Here is a 20,006-nt window from a genome sequence, read left to right on the forward strand (position 1 = left end):
GACACTGATGACCCGACCCGTTAACTTGTCATCTTGGTCTAAAATTATATAATATTTATAGTGAAAATACCTTGATTTTCAGGTCGGGCACCCAACCCATTATTTTTGGCGGGTTGTTGGGTTATGCTCGAGTAATAAAATAATGCTTTATCAGGTACTCGTCGATTCGATACATGATTTCTTATATTATTTTATTTTTATTAGATTTTTACTCCTAATTCTCAAATTATTTCACCATAGCATTCTAAATTCTTAATTTCTCACATCATTTGAACATAATCTTATACATTATTAATTTCTTAAACTATTCCAGTCTAACCATCTAAATTATTTGTCAAATTATTTCATGTAACTTTAAAATATATTAAATTTATTTGTATTTCTTTAATTTAATTTTTAATAACTTTTATATTTTAATTGTGTGATTTAAATTTTAAATTTTTATGAGTGCATTATATATTATAGACCTTTAAATTTTAGATTTTTATGTATTTAAAAAAAATAGTACCTAATAATATTTCACTAAAAATAGGTGTCTAACGTTTTCTCTATTATACTTTTAGGTTCCTACCATAATTTTTTAAATTTTTTTTTTTTTTGATTTTTTTATAAATAAAACTATTATTTAAAAATTTAAAAAAGCATAATTTATTTATAAAAAAACTGATTTTTTTTAAAAATTAAAAAATAACCCCAAACATAAAATTTCACTCATTTTTGGTGGTGTCCTCCACGGAAAACAACAGTGCTACTCGACGAGGTTTTGGTCGGGTGTTTCTCGGCATGAGACGACGCTCTTACTGGTGGAATCAGTGATGGTGAGTAGGGGTGACCATTCGATCGAGTCGAATAAAAAAATTTCGAGTTATTCAAGTTAAAGATTCCTATTTTACGACTCGAAGTTGACTTGAAATTTTTTCGAGTCGAGTTGAGTTAAATTTTCGAGTTTCTAGTTAAATTTAATTGTAAATTTTTGCAATATTATTTAATTCTAATTTAAATGGTTATAACCATATACAATACAAATATATAAGAAGCCATTCATATATGATTTTTTATAAAAGAAATACAATATATATATATATATATATATTTCTTCATATATTTTTTATATGTGATATAAATCTATCATGTAAAATTAAGGGACTCCACTCAAACTTGAAAATCAATCCACTAATTTCTAAAAAATTCAAGTTATTCGAGTTGTATTTTACAACTCGATTTGAACTTGAATTTTTTTTTAATCGAGTCGAGTTTATGAAATTATAACTTGAAGTCAATTCGAGTTGAGTTTTCTCAAGTCGACTCTAGTCGAAAAAAATCAATTTTTCAAGTCAGGTTGAGTTTTACTCACCCCTAACTATGAGGGACAAAGAACAATTTCTTACTGCTTTTGACGACCGACGGTCGATTTGGGTAATTGATGATCGGGGTGGGGGTCGCAAGGTGTCAACGAAGCTACTGGTGGTGGCGGTGTATGCCGCCAGCTACTAGTGGATGGTGGTGTCGTTCTGGAAGAAGAAAGTGAGAAGGGGACGGGGTTTTTTTTCCTAAAATAGGTTTTTTAAATAATATATTTTTGTTTTTTAATAAATTCTCAAAATTATCAAAAAATTACATGTGTCACTTAACAAAGATTTTTAACAATGGTTAAAGCCTGAGCACTTAAAAATGTAACAGAGAAACAAACATTAGGCACCTATTTTTAGCAAAAAATTATTTAGGCACTAAAACATTTTTCGAGACGTAGCTTGGGCATTTATTTTTTTATTAAGCCTAAAAATAAAAAAATACCTGAATCAAATACTTGTTGATGAAAAATATGACCACCCAAGTTTTACGAGTACTTAAACTTAACAAGCTGGTACATGGGCCGACATTTTGGTATTCATATAGCTCGGGTACCTAATATTTCAGGTACCCAATTTTGAACACCCATACATATAGATAATCATGTGACCATTTTGTAACTTTTAATAGTCAAGAATTCAACAAAATAACACCTTAAAAATTATTTTATAATCTTCAATAGTTAAAGGATTCAATTAAATAGTCTCCTATAATTAAGAGAGTGTACATGGCAATTTTATCTAAAAAAACACCCCAAAATTAAAAAACACTTATTTGACATCATTTGTCCATTTTACCGGAGTAGCACCCTTTCTGACAGAAAGGGGGAGGATCATTTTACAAAATATGCCTTAGTGACTTGGAGAGAAGGCGTGTTGCAGATGACACACCTTGAAAGACACATTTTGAGCCACATGGTTTTTTAAATCCATATATAGGTTTAAGGTTAGGGTTTAGGGTTTTTTACATTAAATTGGTTTAGGGTTAGGGTTTTTATGTAAAAATGGTTTAAGGTTTTTAAAATGATTTAAGGTTTATTGTTTAAATGATATAGGGTTAGATTAAAATTAAAATATTAATTTTAAGAAATAAACCTTAAACAAAAAATAATGAATCTTAAATATTAAATTGCAATATATATATATATATGAAAGCAACATCTTGAAAAATAAACAAGCTCAAATCACATTAATTGAAAGTACAAGAAAATAAAATCACATATATTGAAATATTAGAAAATACAATTACATAAGTAGTGGTTAATAGTTAAGTGCTGATAAAAGATATTGACATTTTTTCTATTGTGGCCCAGGTTTCTGCAATGTCCACATCTTTTGTTTTATTTTGATGTCTCTTGAATATCCATATCACAATGAATTCAAATGGATTTTGGACAACATGAATTCGTTAATAAGAATTGATTTTTTATAATTGTAAGCCAATTATGAATCTCATTTGGGTCTTTTTCATTACCTATGGGAGGAAACTCAAATTCATATACATTGAATACTTGTGAAAGTTGGTATACAAGATAAACATAACTTTTATAGTTCAAATGATAATGTGAGCAAGTTGCTATGACACGTGAGCAAGTTGCTATGACATGTGAGCATGGATACTTGAGAGCTTGAAAAAACCACAGTCACACCACCTTTCTTGTAGATTAACTCTGAAAGAGTTAGATTTAATCCCATGAAGAGGTCGTGACATTTTTGTGACACGAAATAATTCACGGGTGCGATAAAAATGTGTTACCAACATTCCATTTGATGCTACAACTTTTTTCAGTAGATCTGCTACTAATCTTGGGTGATAAACATGGATGTTTTGCATCCAAGTAAGAGCTTGCCCCCGATCTTGGTAAAAAGCTAACCTAAACGAAAATATGTCGTTTAGACCAAAACAGCTACTGGTATATGACGCACCCCCTTTAAGATTGAATTTATAGCCTCAGCCAAGTTGGTTGTCAAATGTCTATATCAATATCCACCATCGAATGCATTTGTCCACATTTCTTTGTTGATGGCTCTGATATAATTGTATCCATCCTCATTTTTTCCTTGCAACTCTTGAAGCATAAACTCAAACCTTTGAGGTAAGAGTTAGTAACCTAAGCCATATGTACTAGTTAGTGTGATCTAGAAATAATTAGAATAAAAATGATTGAAAAATGAATTGAAATAAGTAACATACACATGCATATAATTAATTGGTTCTCATCATTCTTCTTATATTTTCCTTGATAGTTTGCAAAAATATGTCAAACACATATAGGGGTTTTCACATTGGACCCAAATAGTCTATTACTACTTTGATCCCAGCTCCTCAGTCTGAAATGATACAAATGTGTTCCCTCTTGACAACGTGTAACTGTAGATTTTTCAGGAAAAAACCCAAGACTTTGTATCTTCTCCTTCAACAAGGGTAAAAACAACGACCATAATGTTGCAATTACCTTCTAGGACAACTGCCAATAATAAACCTTGCTTGTATTTTCCATGCAAGAATGTACCATCAATTTGGACAATGGGTTTGTAGTATTTCATCACATTAATGCACTGTAGGTAAGTCCAAAAAACACTGTAGAATTGGCATCGATCTTGAAGCACTCGATAATTCTACTATGCATGGCGAGTTTCAAACTCAACTGTTATCCCAGGATTCAATCTTTTCATTACCTTAAACCAACTGGTTATTTCATTGTAAAATGAATCTCACTAGCCGTATAGTTTAACAATGGCATCCTATTTTGTGTTCCATGCTTTTCTGTAGGAGACGATGTACCCATATTGAGATTGTATAGTAGAAATTAGCATTGTAATAGCTATGTAAGAGTTTGCTTTTATGATGGGTATGATGGCTTGGAAAATAATGTTGGAGTCCAAGTATGAATGGTCCTGATTGATCCTTCTTACACATGTATGAGGACAATTGTATCTTGTTAATTATCATATATTGTTCTTTTTCTTCCTCTTTGATACACAGACTATCCAACTGCATCAGTTATTATGTTGGACACAATGATAGACATACTTTTCGGTGGTAGATTGACTGACTCTAGAGTGAATGAAATTAAAAATATTGTAATTCTTAATTTCCATCATTGCTTCATCTTTGGATGTGAACTCCATTCCAATATATAATTAAATTGATGAGTTAAATCCATAGTCTCCAACATTAGGCATATCCGGAAATTCTGACCCATACATTGTGTCATAGTCAACTTCATACATGTGTGTTGAAGGTTCGTATTGTACTATATTTATGAGAACTTCATCCTCATCATCATAGGAATCCATGTTAAATTACGGTGATTTAGGTTCAATAAATAATCTAGTCTCAGCACCATTCGTTCCTGGCTCACGAAGAGGTTCTTCTGGTGAAGGTGAGTGTTCCATTGTGGTTTTGATGTTTAGGTTAAACAAGTTTGCAGATGAATGTCTTCCACTTAAACTTGAAGGCATTGTGTTACATGGGTTTTGAACAAACTGTTGTGTCTAAGGCATCTACATATTGAGGTTAAAAAAGTTGGTAGATGAATGCCTTCCTCTGGAACTTGAAGGCATAGAGTTATATGGGTACTGAAAAGATTGATGTGGTGAAGGCATCTCCATATTGAGGTCAAACAAGTTAGCAGATGAATGTCTTCCCATAAAACTTGAAGGGATGTTTCCATATGGATTTTCGTTGAGCCATCTCGATAGAGATTGTAACTAGTTATTGATGAATGCCTCCCTATTGAACTTGATGGAATGCTACTAGGAGGTGTATTTTCCATTAATAATGTGAAATCATTACATATTATTTGAGTTATACTGTTAACTTGATCAACTGGATGAGCCAACCCATAGTAGAAGTATAATGACATACCACAAACCGTAGACACTTCAACAAATATGGCATATATTTCTGTAATAGACTCTAAATTTTTATTTTGAGCATCAACCATCATAACAACATCGTCATCATTGGAGAGATTGAACGTTATATATGTTAATGGAAAATTTTCAGTCGAAAATCTATACAAAAGTGAAGATAGTATTCTAGTACTTCCAACACGAGCCTTCCTTAATTAACTCGTCAAGAGTGATGTTTCTCTTGAAGGTTAAGGAGATATAATGATCTGGTTAGAAAAAAACTATAACTTTATCTTCTCAAATTTCTCCATCATAGTAAAAAAAACTCAAGTTATTGAATTGAAACACTAAAATATATTTTTAGATTTTTTTCTTCAAGTGAGACTAAAATAACTTTCAACTCGCACATATTTATAGGCCCTAAAGAAGCGCTTCCTGTAACAGTTAATTAAATTATATCGATGTCTCCTTCTTGAATGTGTTCCACAGGGCGATGGTTGTCTATTTTGATGAGGGTTTCTTCTTATAGGTTGGTATTTCTCTTCACTCTCCTCGTCATCCTCATCATCATCATCATCACCAGCACTAGCTATATTTTATTGATTAGGGATGAATGACGATGCATGATCTGCATAGAAGAAGGACACTGTAAGTGTATAACTAACCATCCCACCGCTTAATGAAAAATTGTGAAAAAACTGACATCGATGTTTACGATCTATACTTAGCTAAAGGTGTTTATGGTGAATCACCACTCGCCAGATAATTAGCATATTAAGCAAATGTTGGATCAATAAGCATGGCCGTATAATATCGGCCAAGGGGTGTCATAAAACCCTAGGAGCTCTATACGTAACCATATGGTGGTGGCATCTAAACCGACTGCGGTGGCATCTGAGCCGAAGGTGTACCCATATAAACTGGCGGGCTTGGGATGTAACCTGATGGGCTAATAATCAGTTGTGATTGTGGATGTTGTGATGGTTCTGGTGGCACTGCTGAGGATGAGCCAAAAGCTCATGCTCTTCATCCATGAGTGGGGGACGATGACGCTATAACAGTGGATTCTTTCTCGGCGACAATGAATTTATCCACTCATGCTCTCTTCAAAAGTAAGAAAGGCTTCCCATTTATGTTATACCATTTAATAGTCATATGAAATCGAGGAACCAATATCTGATATATATTGTTGATGGGGCAAGCGTAGATATCAGTTCTCCCACATCGTTATCCAATATCTATGCTTCACTTCACATTTAACCTCTTTTTTCCTCGTCTATCAATGTTATGCATATTATCGAGATTTCTGGGTGCTTAAGGAATATATTGTGTGAAACTAAACTGGCAAAACACAAAATCAGTCGGATGTCACTCAACAATAACATAACAAATAAAAGGCACTACCTCCACCCATACGTTCAATTTCCCACTCAACTCAAGTGGGATGCAAGCCCTCATTTCATTGTTCAAATAGGGCAACCATTGGAATTAAAACAAAATATATATATCTCTTATCAAAATTAAAATAAGATTCTAATTATATAAATATAATTAAATAAAAAAAATTAAATTTAAAAGCGTACCTCTAAACCAACTTTTTGATCAAAGAGTAATCTAATATCTTGTAATTCATCAGGGATATCACAATGACTTTTTCTATTTGATGACCACTTATTTAATATAAAAATTTGTGTCATTCTATAATAAAAAATTACTAAAAATTTAGTATTAAAATTACTTGCATAATAATGGATAGTCAAATGCCTTAGATTGGAGAAGAATGAGACAGTTGTAATAGTAGTTTTACTATACTTCGTCGCCTGACACATTTCTCTAAAAAAAGCCAAAAACTATATAGCCCTAACTCAACGTGTCGACTACTTCAAAATCGATGAGATGCCGCAACAACATACAATGGACCTGGTTGCAAGATTTGTGAGACATCAATATCCCTCCAATGATTCGTAATATGTATGGCCTAACAAATGCCTCATCCTCAAAACAATTTTTGTCAAACTCTTTAAAATTAGATTGCAGCCACGATAATGTTATTCGACCGCCATTGAAATCCATCGGGGAAGCTCCAAGATATTCCAGGCACAGAGAACTCCAATCACCATCTGCCACACTACAAATAGCAGTTCCATCTACCAGGAGCCCCAACTGCATTGATGTTAGACTATGCCGAAAGACCAATCATATGATCGTAATGATACATTTTATTTACTGATTTTATTGAATAAAGGTATTGCCACTATTATTTTCAGCTATATATATGTGTTTAATATAAATTGAAAGATAATAAAGTCTATATAATAATATAATTATTATTATTAAAATATCCATAGTCAAATATTATTATGGGAATGGACAATAATAATATGCTTAAGACTAACATGTTATTGATTGATGACAACAATTTATCATTGACATAGAGATGTCATAATTGATACATGATTATATTGTTAGAGAACAATGTATTGGATTGACCTACCATGAGCATATGTCTTGGATTATTATGTGACGATCATAACATTGCTCATGGTGATTACTATATGTATGATCCTTAGACTTGAGATCAATGTTATCCTAACATATATTGTTGTATGTTTTGATACAGTTAAACATGCTCCGTAACTCGTTGCACTATAAAGACTGTTATTGAATATATATTGATTTATGTAGTGTGGTGTGTATGATTAAGATATGATTTGTCCTTCCTACATAATATGGTATATATCACATGTCACTTGATTGAATGAGACTAGAAATTCATGGCCATACTTGAATAAGTTGATATGAGATATCAAAAATTATTCGTTAATTATAGTTTATTCTAGATATCAAGAAACAATAGATGAACTATGCACGTGTGACTATTCCAAGACTTGTACCTATTCTAGATATAAAGGACAAAATGATGTAATACATAAAAGAGCTAATCACGAAGATGGTTTATTGATTCATAATTTCTTATAACTTAGGTGACAATGATATATTGCTAGATGTCACTCATTGTACGTAATATTAGAATTGTTCTAATAATTACTACAAACGTTACAAGAACCTACAAGGTCACACCCTAAGATTGAAATGAGCAAAGATGTACAATTTGTTGTACCTTACTAAAATATATCTAGAGTTAATATATGTATATTTGATATTCATATGATTTTAATTACCCCGAATGTAGTAAGTAAATATTAAAAGAATGTAATTCTGATTACAACTATTTTAATGAATATTTAATTCGGAATAATAAACATTAAAGAGTGTAATATGGAATAGTAAGTATTTAATGGATATTTAATTTGAATTAATTAAATAAGAATTTAATTAATTCGAAATAAAAACTGCCTAATATGTTAGGGTAACTCAGATATTTAAAAGGTGTGTAAGGTCTAGCAGCCGTGACTACTTCAGCTGTTTTTCTCAAAATTGTTTTTGGGAAAAGTAAATTTTGCTCTCAATCGGGTGAACTGAGTAGAGGTCGAGACTGTTTTCGTAGAGGCTTACGATTCGAACCGTTCGTGATCTCCATTAGTCGTTACTATTTTTGTTGTTTTTCAAGGAATCCAATGTAAGTATTTGCATCATTTCCTCCCGATTTCGGTTTTTGTACTTGGATCACTCGTGAGATCGTTGAGTTTTGATTTCGTTGCGCCATGGGGTACGCTGACGGTTCCAACAATTAAAGCATCCTCCAAGGTAATGGTTCACTCCTCACATGATAGATGGAACGTGTGTGTCTCTGGTCTCCACCTCTTGATTAGTGCAGAAATGAGGGTGGGTTCGAGTTTACAACCTCCAACAATTTTGGCTATGTAACCAAATCCAGCCTTAGATAAATACCGCTAGATACGATGCCATGTGTTCATCTTGTTGCTACGAATTAAAACTTCTAATATACGACCAATTTTATATTCTTACCATATTAGCAAAATGACTTGAAATATGATCAACATCCAATCGTAACATCTCGCCTTCCATTTTTATAACTACAGATAATAACACAAAAAATTAGTTTTTACAATTAAGTAATAAAATAATAAGAATTTATTGACTAAAAAATAATAAATATATGTACACCTTAAGGATAAGAAAAATGAGAAATATGATTGATTTTACGAGTGATTTGTTAAGAGATGGGAAGATGTTTATATAGGAGAAGGGAGGGGAAACAGCAGGAAAAGGGGCGGGAGAGGGCGGAGGGAAGGGGAATCCGCACCCCTTGCAATGCGCCTTCCGCGTGGCACGAAAACCTGAAAAACGCGCGCCTCTAAGAAGCACCTTCCAGTGTGGTAGCCAATTCGACAGCATATGTATTTATTGCAGCACACCTTTGGTTAATATTGTTAAATTTAAATTATAAATATTATTTTATAAAATATTAAAACAATCAAATAATTTTTTGTGCAAATGAAATTATTAAATTAATATTGTAGGTGGAAAACATAAAACACTATTAAAAATTGAAACATAAATTACATAACTTTAAAAAAAGTATAGATCATTTTTATAAAAAAAAATATGAACACTTTCAATATATTATAATGTAATAGGTAAATTTGTAATTTTATCGGTATAAATATATCGGTTTAGTTATAAAATAGGTCAATATAAGCGCTACATATTACATATATAAGCGCTACCTAATATGTTATTATACTTTATAATATTTCTGATTAAATAATATAAGATAACCAATCTAAATTTTAACCGATCACTTATTTAATCGATCACATCGTATATTAACCGTTTTATAAGCGCCCCACCGCATAACTACCCCGCCCTCGTACTCCTCACTTATTTATAAAATTTCTGTCTAAATTCTAAAGTCTTCGTCCCCAGAAAAAGGAAAATGGAGAATAACAACAAGAACACGGGTGAACAGCTGAAGCCCATGCATAAAAAGCATGTTTTTTTGTTTTACTGCGTGGAATGTGAAGAACTTGCCCGTAAAGTTGCTGCTCACTCCCACCTCATTACCCTTCAATCTATCAACTGGAGGTATACTCACTTCTTCGAAACCTTTCTCTTCTTTAGATTCTTTCTTCTTCTTCTTCTTTGCATTTCTTAAGGTGGGTGCTTTTTGTTTTGTTTAATCTGTTTGTAGAAAGCTTGAATCTTTAAGGTTATGGTCAGATTGGGTGTTGGGATAAGTGGCAGAGAATTTCATGAACTAGTTTATAGCATAGCATTTGTTTTTTTGTTTTCTTTTAGAGAGAAAATAGAAAAGCTTTGCTTTTTACTTGGATGTGAATTCATGGGTTCTGTTTGCTTTTTTGCCACTTTCTTCATTCTTGCCTTTGTGTGTTTATTTCCGGGTTCTGTATATTTTCCTTTCAGTATACCAATTCATGCCATTTGCAAATGTAGTTCTTAGAACTTTGTGGGAGCCAATGACTGGTAATCTTTGATTCAAAGTTCCTGTTTGGCAATAGACTTGAGATAACTGGGTCCAACTCAGTCAGCTCTAAACCCACTCATATGTTGGTCAACTCTCACCAATTGTACAATGAGTTATTTTCATGTTTTACCTTGTCCCAAAGGACATGTTAACCTGTCTATGTTCTTACTTTCAAGCCCTTCATTGAAACTGAGCCAAAAATGATGATATGTGCAAACTCCTTTTTTCCTTTCCGGTTGTTTCGACCCCGATACACCTCTCCCGCTAACAAACACTGTTACAATTGCATCCATGATTCCGTTGAGATATATGTTATTATGAAAAATAATCGTTACAGTCGATAATTCTTTTTCTGTTCTAGAATTGGCCTCAGTAAGATATTTATTAATAGTTTTGAACAAAGAGTGTTTCTATATGAAGGAGAACTACTGAACTTCTTTCACTGACAGGAGCTTTGATGATGGATTTCCAAATCTTTACATAAACAATGCACTTGATATCCGAGGTCAACATGTTGCTTTTCTTGCATCCTTCAGCTCCCCAGCTGTTATCTTTGAACAGCTTTCCGTCATATATAATCTTCCCCGATTGTTTGTCGCTTCCTTCACTTTGGTGTTGCCGTTCTTTCCAACTGGCTCCTTTGAGAGAATGGAAGAAGAAGGAGATGTCGCAACTGCATTTACCATGGCAAGGATTCTGTCGAACATTCCCATATCTAGGGGTGGGCCTACATGCGTCGTCATTTATGATATCCATGCTTTGCAGGTTTGTTATTATTTTTTAGAGAAAATGATTAACATATATTTTCCTTTGTTACGATATTTATATATTTATTGACATTGCTCAAGTGATTTATCAGATCCATCTGGAAAGTTTCATCTAATTTCAAGTCGTGTTTCTTATCTACCAAGATATCTTAAATCGGTCACTTCTGTTGCTCTTATTGTACTAAGCATGATATCAAAATGTTTTTGCTTCAAAAACTTAAAAATGGCTTTATGTTTTAGTCAATGCCCTGCTCGAATCGATAACTGCAGTTTTAACAGTTTGTCATTAAGATGCCTATTCTTTCTGTTTTCATTTATTATGTTGATATGTCTCATAGAACGAAGCTTGGGACTTCGACTCGAACCTAAATAGTCTGAGCAGGTGGAGAGAAAAAGCTTTTATGCAAATCTGCATGCATTAGTATGGCAAATGTGTAGACTTGCATTTTCCCCATAATTTCCGATATAAGCTGATAAGTCCGGAAATGTAAGCCTTTGATCAACAAGAAATAATGCAACTACTAGTGATCAAATATTCAGATTGTTGAATTTGGTATTTTAATCTCTGACCTTTATGGACAGTTCTGAGCAAAAACTAAGGATTGTTAACATTAATGTTATCGGCAACGTGGTTCATTGTTGGCTGTGGATTCGTGATTGATTCCAAGTTGTCTTTAATTAAAAATATGTGTTCATGCATTTTAATGTGGATCCAATGCGCAAAAATGGTGTTCACCTATGTACATGATTTATTTTTGTGATTCATGAGTTGAAAGACGGAGTTATCATTGGTTGGTTATATGGTTTTCTCACCAACACATCGGTTTAGGAACACGAGGATTCTTTTATTTCTTCTCACCAATATGGTTGGTTATATGAGTTCAAAGAAACATCAAAGGACAGGCTTGTGTTTTGTCAGTTTACGTTATCAATTTTGATACAGTATGTCCCTAAACAATGGCTTGCTTTGGTTATCATGTGTCTTTCATTAGGAGATTTGATCTTTATTTGTTAAGTTTCATTTTGATATAGGAAAGATTTTATTTTGGGGACCATGTGTTGCCGTTATTTGAGACCGGGATTTCGCTTCTAAAGCAGCGTCTTCATCAGCTTCCTGATGCTGATAAGGTAAGTATGTCATCTCGTAATGTTGATGCTGCTTGTTAGAGCCATCTTCTACACAATTTTTCCTAACTTAATGCCATTAACGTTTCTTAGGAATGGTCCCTTATTCTAGTTTGTTACACCCCCTTGAATTGAATTCAATTTGTTTTTCAGATAGTCGTTGCATTTCCTGATGACGGAGCTTGGAAACGGTTTCAAAAATTATTGGATAATTTTCCGACGGTCTGTTTTGAATCTTACGTTTTAAGTCTCATTATATTTTGTTCCAGTCTATTTTATGTAGATTGAAAGTACATGGTAATTGATTGGCAGGTTATCTGCACAAAGGTTCGCGAGGGTGACAAGAGGATAGTTCGACTCAAAGAGGGCAATCCTGCCGATTGTCATGTGGTGATCGTTGACGACTTAGTGCAATTGGGAGGCACTCTCATCGAGTGCCAGATACTTCCATTCCGATAACCTCTTCATCTATACTTCTTATTCTGCTCTTGGAAGTCGGTGCCATGCCTCAACATTCGGACGTAACACGATCACATACATATATGTGCCTGATTTGTTGGTTCATGGAACTTGGTTCTTCCTGCAGAAAGTTCTGTTAGCTCATGGAGCGGCAAAGGTGAGCGCGTATGTCACTCACGGTGTTTTCCCGAAGTGTTCCTGGGAGCGGTTTACGCGAAAGGAGGATGGTAAGTACTTGCTCGTGTTCATGTCGTGTGTCGGATTCGACTTTTGTGGGTGCTGGTTGGCATGTGATTCTTTCATATTGCAGAGCAGGGATTTGCATACTTTTGGATAACAGATTCTTGCCCCCACACGGTGAAAGCCATTGAAAACAGAGCTCCTTTTGAAGTTCTAAGTCTTGCGGAATCTATTGCAGATGCTCTACAAATTTAAAGACAAATTCCATGAGTCTTCATATTAGCCATTCATGTCATTTTAATCAATTAAAAAAAACACTGATTTAGATATTTCTAGTGGTTTATCAGAACATATTATGTTTACTCTTCAATGCATCTAGTCTGAAATGAGGATATAAATGTCATTTAATATTAAAAAATTAGTACTAATTTAAATTATTGTTTTTTTATTAATTTAAGGGTTATTATAAGATAATATATGTTTGAAACACTCTCAATTCATTTAACAATGAATGTTCAAACATCATTGATATTAGATGTGCTCGGACCTAGAATCTTTAGAGATACTAATCATCTCTTTAATCATTAAGATAACTTGATCCGTGTATTATTTTTCTAGTAAATAATTGGTGAATAAAATAAGGCATATCGTAAAGTTATTGGTCTAATTTTAGCATATAAATTCATTTAACAATGATTGTTCAAACATCATTGATATTAGATGTGCTCGGACCTCGAATCTTTAGAGATACTAATCATCTCTTTAATCATTAAGATAATTTTAGCATATCATAAAGTTCTTGGTCAAATTTTAGCATATAAATTTAGATGGTGTTTGATAAGCTCAAAGTTGTCATTTTAAAATTAGTATATAAATAGTTTGAAATTTAATATATAAATAATTGTGTTTGTAATATACGTATGTTGATATTATTTTATAATTATTTTAGATTATATAGAAATAATTAATAAGATTCATTACAGGTAATAAAGTATTGACAACTTAAATATAAGTAGACATAATATTCTAGAAATGATGAGCCACGATTAAAAAACTCGTGCAGTGATTTGATATAAAGAATTGCTCCAGACTTATTAATTAAAAAAATTGCTCCCAACTTATGAATAATTTTTGTAACTGTGTAGTTATACTATGATATTTGATCTTAAAGTATATAATTCTATGTGGTTTATGAGAACATATCTATTTTTTTGATCGCGTATAACGAGAGATTATCTAAATATTTGAAATATGTATAGTTTAGTTCAATTATACCTTGTAAAATAGTTAGACTCAGTTTAGTGTTTTTGAGCTTGAGTTGGGCCTAAGAGTTAATTGGAATACATGGATCAATTGATAAATAATTCTAGAATTTTCGTATACAATTATTACTAAAGTTTTGATTTGTTTTTATATATATATTTCAAGATAATGGGGGAAGTGAATGATTGAGTACATGGATTGATTTGTTTTTATATATTTTAAGATAATGGGGGAGTGAATGATTGACTACGGGGATTGAAAATTAAATATTTTTCTATTCAAAAATAATGGAACCACTAATGAATAAGATATTTTAGATTTTTATTCATGAGATTCATATAGTGAGTCAATGCTTTGTTTCCTGAAGAGAACTCAATCAAACCATTATTATGGTTGAATTTAGTAGCTTATCAATCGATCCCAGAAGTGGGTTTTGTTCTTCAAATTCGACTTTCTACAACAAACGCACTCCATTTTCACTTCCATCCAACCGCTTCCTCGACATCATTACGTTTCTTTCATCTTATCCTCACCATGGCAAAACCGTCTTCGTCGAAGCCACTTTCGGCCACCAAATCTCATTTTCCGAAAGTTTAGCGAATGGTTGATTCCGTTTCCACGTGTTTATCGAGTTTGGGTAAAAGGATAGGCGACATCATTCTAATCATCACACCGAATTCCATCTTCTTCCCCATCGTATGCCTCTCCGTGATGCATCCTGGAGCGATTATAACCACCGGCCAACTCGTCCCGAAGCTGGCTGGATTAGGTATTCCCGTCATAATTTTTGACGATTAGCCAGTGATGATTGAAGTCACCGGCCAAGTTAAAATATTAACTACTCCAGAGGAAACCCATATCTGCACCGTTCCCATGTTCCACATATATGGATTCGGAGCTTTCGCCATCTGGAAACTCGCGAACGGAACCAAGGTCGTGATTTTATCGAAGTTCGACATGAATGAAATGTTGTCGGCGGTGAAGAAGATGGGAGCTCAGTTTAGTGATGATGTCGAAAGCAATTGATTCCGCCATTACTTGGTGCTGCTGCTTCGAACTGAAACTAATGCAAAGTGTTAGGAAGTGATTTGGAGAAGATGAAATGCTCTTCGTTTTTGTGTGCATGTGAGCGCACTAATAAGGTTTATTAAGCATGAAAGAATGAAGGAAATAAGTAAAGCATGAAGGTTAGAGAGAGCACGTGGGTTGTAGGAAAATTTTAATAAAGGATGAAGGGTAAATCACAACAGGAGTCATCCAAGTTTGGTGAGAATTCAACCTTGTCTTTTATTTTCGTTATAATTATGAATGCTGTCTAATAGTTTGAATAATATTATTTTGGTCACTTGCCTTGGTAGTTAAGTATTAAATTGGCCCTTTGAGTTCTTAATTTTGTTAGTTATGTCCCTCTATTACATAAAGGATTTTTAATAAGTTATTTTTATGGCTAGGAAATTTATTTTGGATTTGAGTTCGTATATTTAAAGGTCCGGGTTCTTGACAAAAAGATTAGAAGCTAGAAATTGAGTTGGTGACCTTAAATTCAAGAGTTATTGATTGGGTTTTGTCGACATCTTGAGCTCGATTTCGAAGTCCGTTTCGCCAAATTTGAACCCGATAAGCTGTTTTTGACTGATTTATCACCCGATTCGATCTGTTTTTCGGAATTAAGCTTTATTTTTTATGTAATTTCTGTTGATATGCATCTGAGGAATTATTGGAAGTTGAATTAAGGAACGATGACGTTCAAATGAAATTTAATGGTCAATCAGTATGACACGAAAATCGAGGTAATACATTACTACCTTTTTATGCTTTATAGAACCTGTTGGTATTGGTAAATGCATGAATAGGAATGTTTGGTCTCATATGTGTAATTAATGAAGTTCTACACTCGATACGAATGCGGTAGAAAGTAGGTAACTGAATATGGCTCAGATGACTATTATAAGAATTGGAGGACAGTTGGAATTAAATTACAGGTTCTGGAATTAAGTGATAAAGGAATCAACCATGTATATGTAGATTATAATTTATCTCATTAAAGGTACTTGGATGATAAATTAAGAGAATATTTCGATTAGGTAAAATTATGAAAATACCTCTATGTTGTAAAATGATAAGAATTGTTCCTGGAAGTTGATTAATAAATCTGAAAAGACTTATTGATCTGATAAAACTACAGATGGGTATAAGAAATGCTAGTTTGCTTAGAAAATTTGGATAATTAGTTTTTAACTCCAAGAGGGTTTGTGCAAGATACTAGAAGTCCGTTAAGGGAATCATTTCAAGATCAGAGAATGTTCAAGAAATCAATTAATCATAGGATCTCTAAATTATATTATTTTTGTTAAGAGTTATTACCGAAATTATCTGGTTAAGAAATTACAAAAATGCCATTGAGAGGTAAAAATAGTCCGAGTTGACCCTGAATGAGAAAGTACTTTGAGGATTCGTACTTAACTCGATAAATTACGTATTTAATTTGTAAGATTCTGTCTTTGTATAGAAAATTCCTGATAACATGTTGGTAACTTCTGAGAAGACAATTAACCTAAAAATCTCTGAGTTAAGAATAAATTATCGAGGGTGCTCTTATGTCAGAATTGTTCGAAAGGTCTGGAAAAGATGATACATTTGAATTAAATAATAAGATCATATAGGATGAAATGATTGAAATACACCAGATCTGTAAAATGACCAAAATACCCCTACAATAGAAATAACCCAAGAATATCACCAAGCTCAGGAATGATTCTTCGAGTTTTGAAATGAATAGACTAAAACTGAGCACCATAATTACCAAAATACCCTTATGGCCTAGACTAAGTAGATGTTTTGGATTAATTAAGGAATCCAAGTAAATATGGGTGTTGTATTACCCTTAAAAGTTATGGATCACAAATTAAGTGAGTTGATCAACCTTAATGATATATCAGTACCTGACTTGCACAGATATTACTTGAATGAGTGTTCATCTACTCAAGTTTGGCTCGATGATAATTTTTGGAAGTATTCAGCTCAGCTCAACTCTAGATCGCGTTAAGCACTAAGAATTGGATATTTGTTCGACAAATCAACCACGAAGACCGAACTAAATTAAACGGAAGTACAATATGTATCCGAAATTCAGAGACATCCAAATTAATCTGGAAAACTCTGAAGTAACTGGAATGGATTTGACTACTAAATGAAATAAGTAACCTCAATGACTAAGAATTTAATAAGTGATTTGGATGAGTCTGGAAACATTAATGAACATACACGATGTATTGTTCTTCTGGGTCATGAATTACAAATCAAGCACGGCATCATTTTATGATATTGTGGAAACGTGAAAATGAAATAAATACATTGAAAGATCTATTCAGCGATGATTCCAAATATGATCTCTAGACTAGAATTTTTGGTATTAAAGAGTAAATACCCTGGAAGGGTAATGAATTGACTAGTCGATAAGTATCAGTTCTGGGAGTTGTTCAGCTCGAATTATTCGATATTCCGATAGATCGACACAAATTGTAAATGTTCTGAGTCTTCGTTTCTTCCTTATCAGCTCAATTCACATTCTGAATAACTAATGATTCTGTCAGTTAATGAACTTTTCCAATAGTGATTCTAAATTCCAACATTCTATCGACATACTGAATATATGTGTTTTTCTACTCGATAAGATTATCCAGTATCTCTGAATAATATCTGTAAACTCTGGTGTGTTCCCTAATCATATAAATATTTTATCTGAATTCCGATTTGAATTATTTTCTGATACATTACCTGAATTTTGTTCTGATTTCTGATATGGGTTCTGTTCTGATATTTGATCTGAATTCTGTTTTGACTTCTGATATCTCTGTTTACCGATGGAGAAATGTTTTATCTGGGGGTTTATTGTTGGAGGAAGATTATCTATAGACTCCTCGGCTTTGTGCTCAGGGTCTAAATGGCATGTGCGGTTGGGTGTATGGTTTTGGAGAACCTACATATTTATGATGTAAACGGATAGGGGTATAAATATATATATATATATATATATATATATATATATATATATATATATATATATATATATATATATATATAATATATAAATAAATCTGTATCTTTTTACTGGTTTTACGGGAACACACTAGATAACCTATTCTGATCTCCTGAACTCAATTATCCGAAATATTTCTCTGAACTGAAAGCTCATTGTTCGTTACCATCTGAAATATCAGTAGGATCTCCGCTCAGTATAGAAATCTATGTATGTTCGGAACCAATAAGAAAATATATGTTTATCTGTATCTGCACATTCTTCAACATCATCTGGTAGTTCTGTATTACTGAGCTTTCCAAAGCTCACTCTGTTACTCATCTTTTCAGGTTAAAAGAATAGTACCAGTATATCTATCGACATCAGTAAGTGAGTTCTTCCAGCGTTGTTTGCAGAGTATGGTATATGTGATTAGGAGACATGTATTTGTATTTTATATATATATAAGTCTAAAAATCTGTTTTATTTTTGAATATTGATAAATGATTTTATAAGTTTACATGTTTTGATAAAAAGTTTTAAATTTTCCGTTATTTTTAAGTGGGTCGCTCCGATGGCCCTAATGTGCCACTCAGGATCGGATCGGGTTACTCGTATCGGTATGAGGGTTATATTTAGTGGTATCAGAGCTTAGGTTTGAGTCAAAGTTTTTCCAAATAGACCGGTTGGTCGAATGTTAAAAGATTTTTGATCAATACATGCCCCTACATTACAATCGTACCTCTCTGAGCTGGAACTCTAAGGTTGAGTCCCTATCTATAACGAGCAAACATAAGCTTTATCCATTAAGACTCTACCTTTGCATAAAGGAATACCAGTAATGTCTATCTAAACTCTGTAAAGTACCTTACGAGCCATGTGAGAGTTACTCATCTAAGAAATTCTAGCCTGACTCCGGAAATGAAAGTGGGATATGCTACTGCTCTATGCGCCTATTCTATTGACCAAGACTGAATTGATTCCTCAATGAAATTTTCATTCGGAATATTTTATTGAAATGAGGGAAAGTTCTGATAAGAATGTATACTTTGCTGGTTAAGAATTTGTAGAGGATCTGTTCTTTTGGTAAAAGCTATGTGAAGCTATAAAAGAACTGAAGGAAGTTTCTTTTATGCAATTATGTGACATGAATGAATTTCGAAGACGAAATTCTTTTAAGGAGGGGAGAATTGTAACACCCCAATTTAGGGGCTAAATTTTAGGAATTTTAAAGTTGTAAATTTAAATGGCTATTTTGGAAGAAAATGAGGTGGTTTATTACATGGATAAATATGTGAATTTTATTTATAAAGCTATGGTATTTCATATTCGAATACAATCGATCAATTGATAAATAATTTTAGAATTTTCGTATACAATTATTACTAAAGTTTTGATTTGTTTTTATATATATATTTCAAGATAATGGGGAAGTGAATGATTGAGTACATTGATTGATTTGTTTTTATATATTTTAAGATAATGGGGGAGTGAATGATTGACTACGGGGATTGAAAATTAAATATTTTTCTATTCAAAAATAATGGAACCACTAATGAATAAGATATTTTAGATTT

At 32.8% G+C, this 20,006-nt stretch overlaps 1 protein-coding gene across 3 annotated transcripts; it reads left to right on the forward strand.

Moving 5' to 3' along the window:
• The first annotated feature begins 10,068 nt into the window (after positions 1-10,068).
• Positions 10,069-13,415, forward strand: LOC120195718 (ribose-phosphate pyrophosphokinase 4-like). Of its 3 annotated transcripts, none has more exons than XM_039197653.1 (7): positions 10,069-10,217; positions 11,067-11,382; positions 12,417-12,512; positions 12,663-12,731; positions 12,822-12,950; positions 13,096-13,197; positions 13,276-13,415. In XM_039197653.1, the coding sequence occupies exons 1-7, from the start codon at positions 10,069-10,071 to the stop codon at positions 13,303-13,305; spliced, it is 891 nt and encodes a 296-aa protein (XP_039053584.1). In that variant the 3' UTR covers positions 13,306-13,415. The 3 variants fall into 3 exon arrangements, with proteins under 3 accessions (XP_039053584.1, XP_039053585.1, XP_039053586.1); XM_039197654.1 differs by having other exon boundaries at positions 12,822-12,946; positions 13,092-13,197; XM_039197655.1 differs by having other exon boundaries at positions 13,096-13,195; positions 13,279-13,403.
• The last annotated feature ends 6,591 nt before the right edge of the window (positions 13,416-20,006 follow it).

The sequence above is a fragment of the Hibiscus syriacus genome, unplaced genomic scaffold (genome assembly GCF_006381635.1).
Source record: "Hibiscus syriacus cultivar Baekdansim isolate YM2019G1 unplaced genomic scaffold, ASM638163v2 tig00117017_pilon, whole genome shotgun sequence".
NCBI classification, from domain to species: domain Eukaryota; kingdom Viridiplantae; phylum Streptophyta; class Magnoliopsida; order Malvales; family Malvaceae; genus Hibiscus; species Hibiscus syriacus.

Excerpts from the sequence above, each read along its gene's own strand:
- LOC120195718 (XM_039197655.1), top strand. The coding sequence starts at position 10,069 with ATGGAGAATAACAACAAGAACACGGGTGAACAGCTGAAGCCCATGCAT. Across the intron at positions 11,383-12,416 it reads ATGATATCCATGCTTTGCAG|GAAAGATTTTATTTTGGGGA; the intron begins GTTTGTTATTAT and ends ATTTTGATATAG. Across the intron at positions 12,951-13,095 it reads GCACTCTCATCGAGTGCCAG|AAAGTTCTGTTAGCTCATGG; the intron begins ATACTTCCATTC and ends TTCTTCCTGCAG.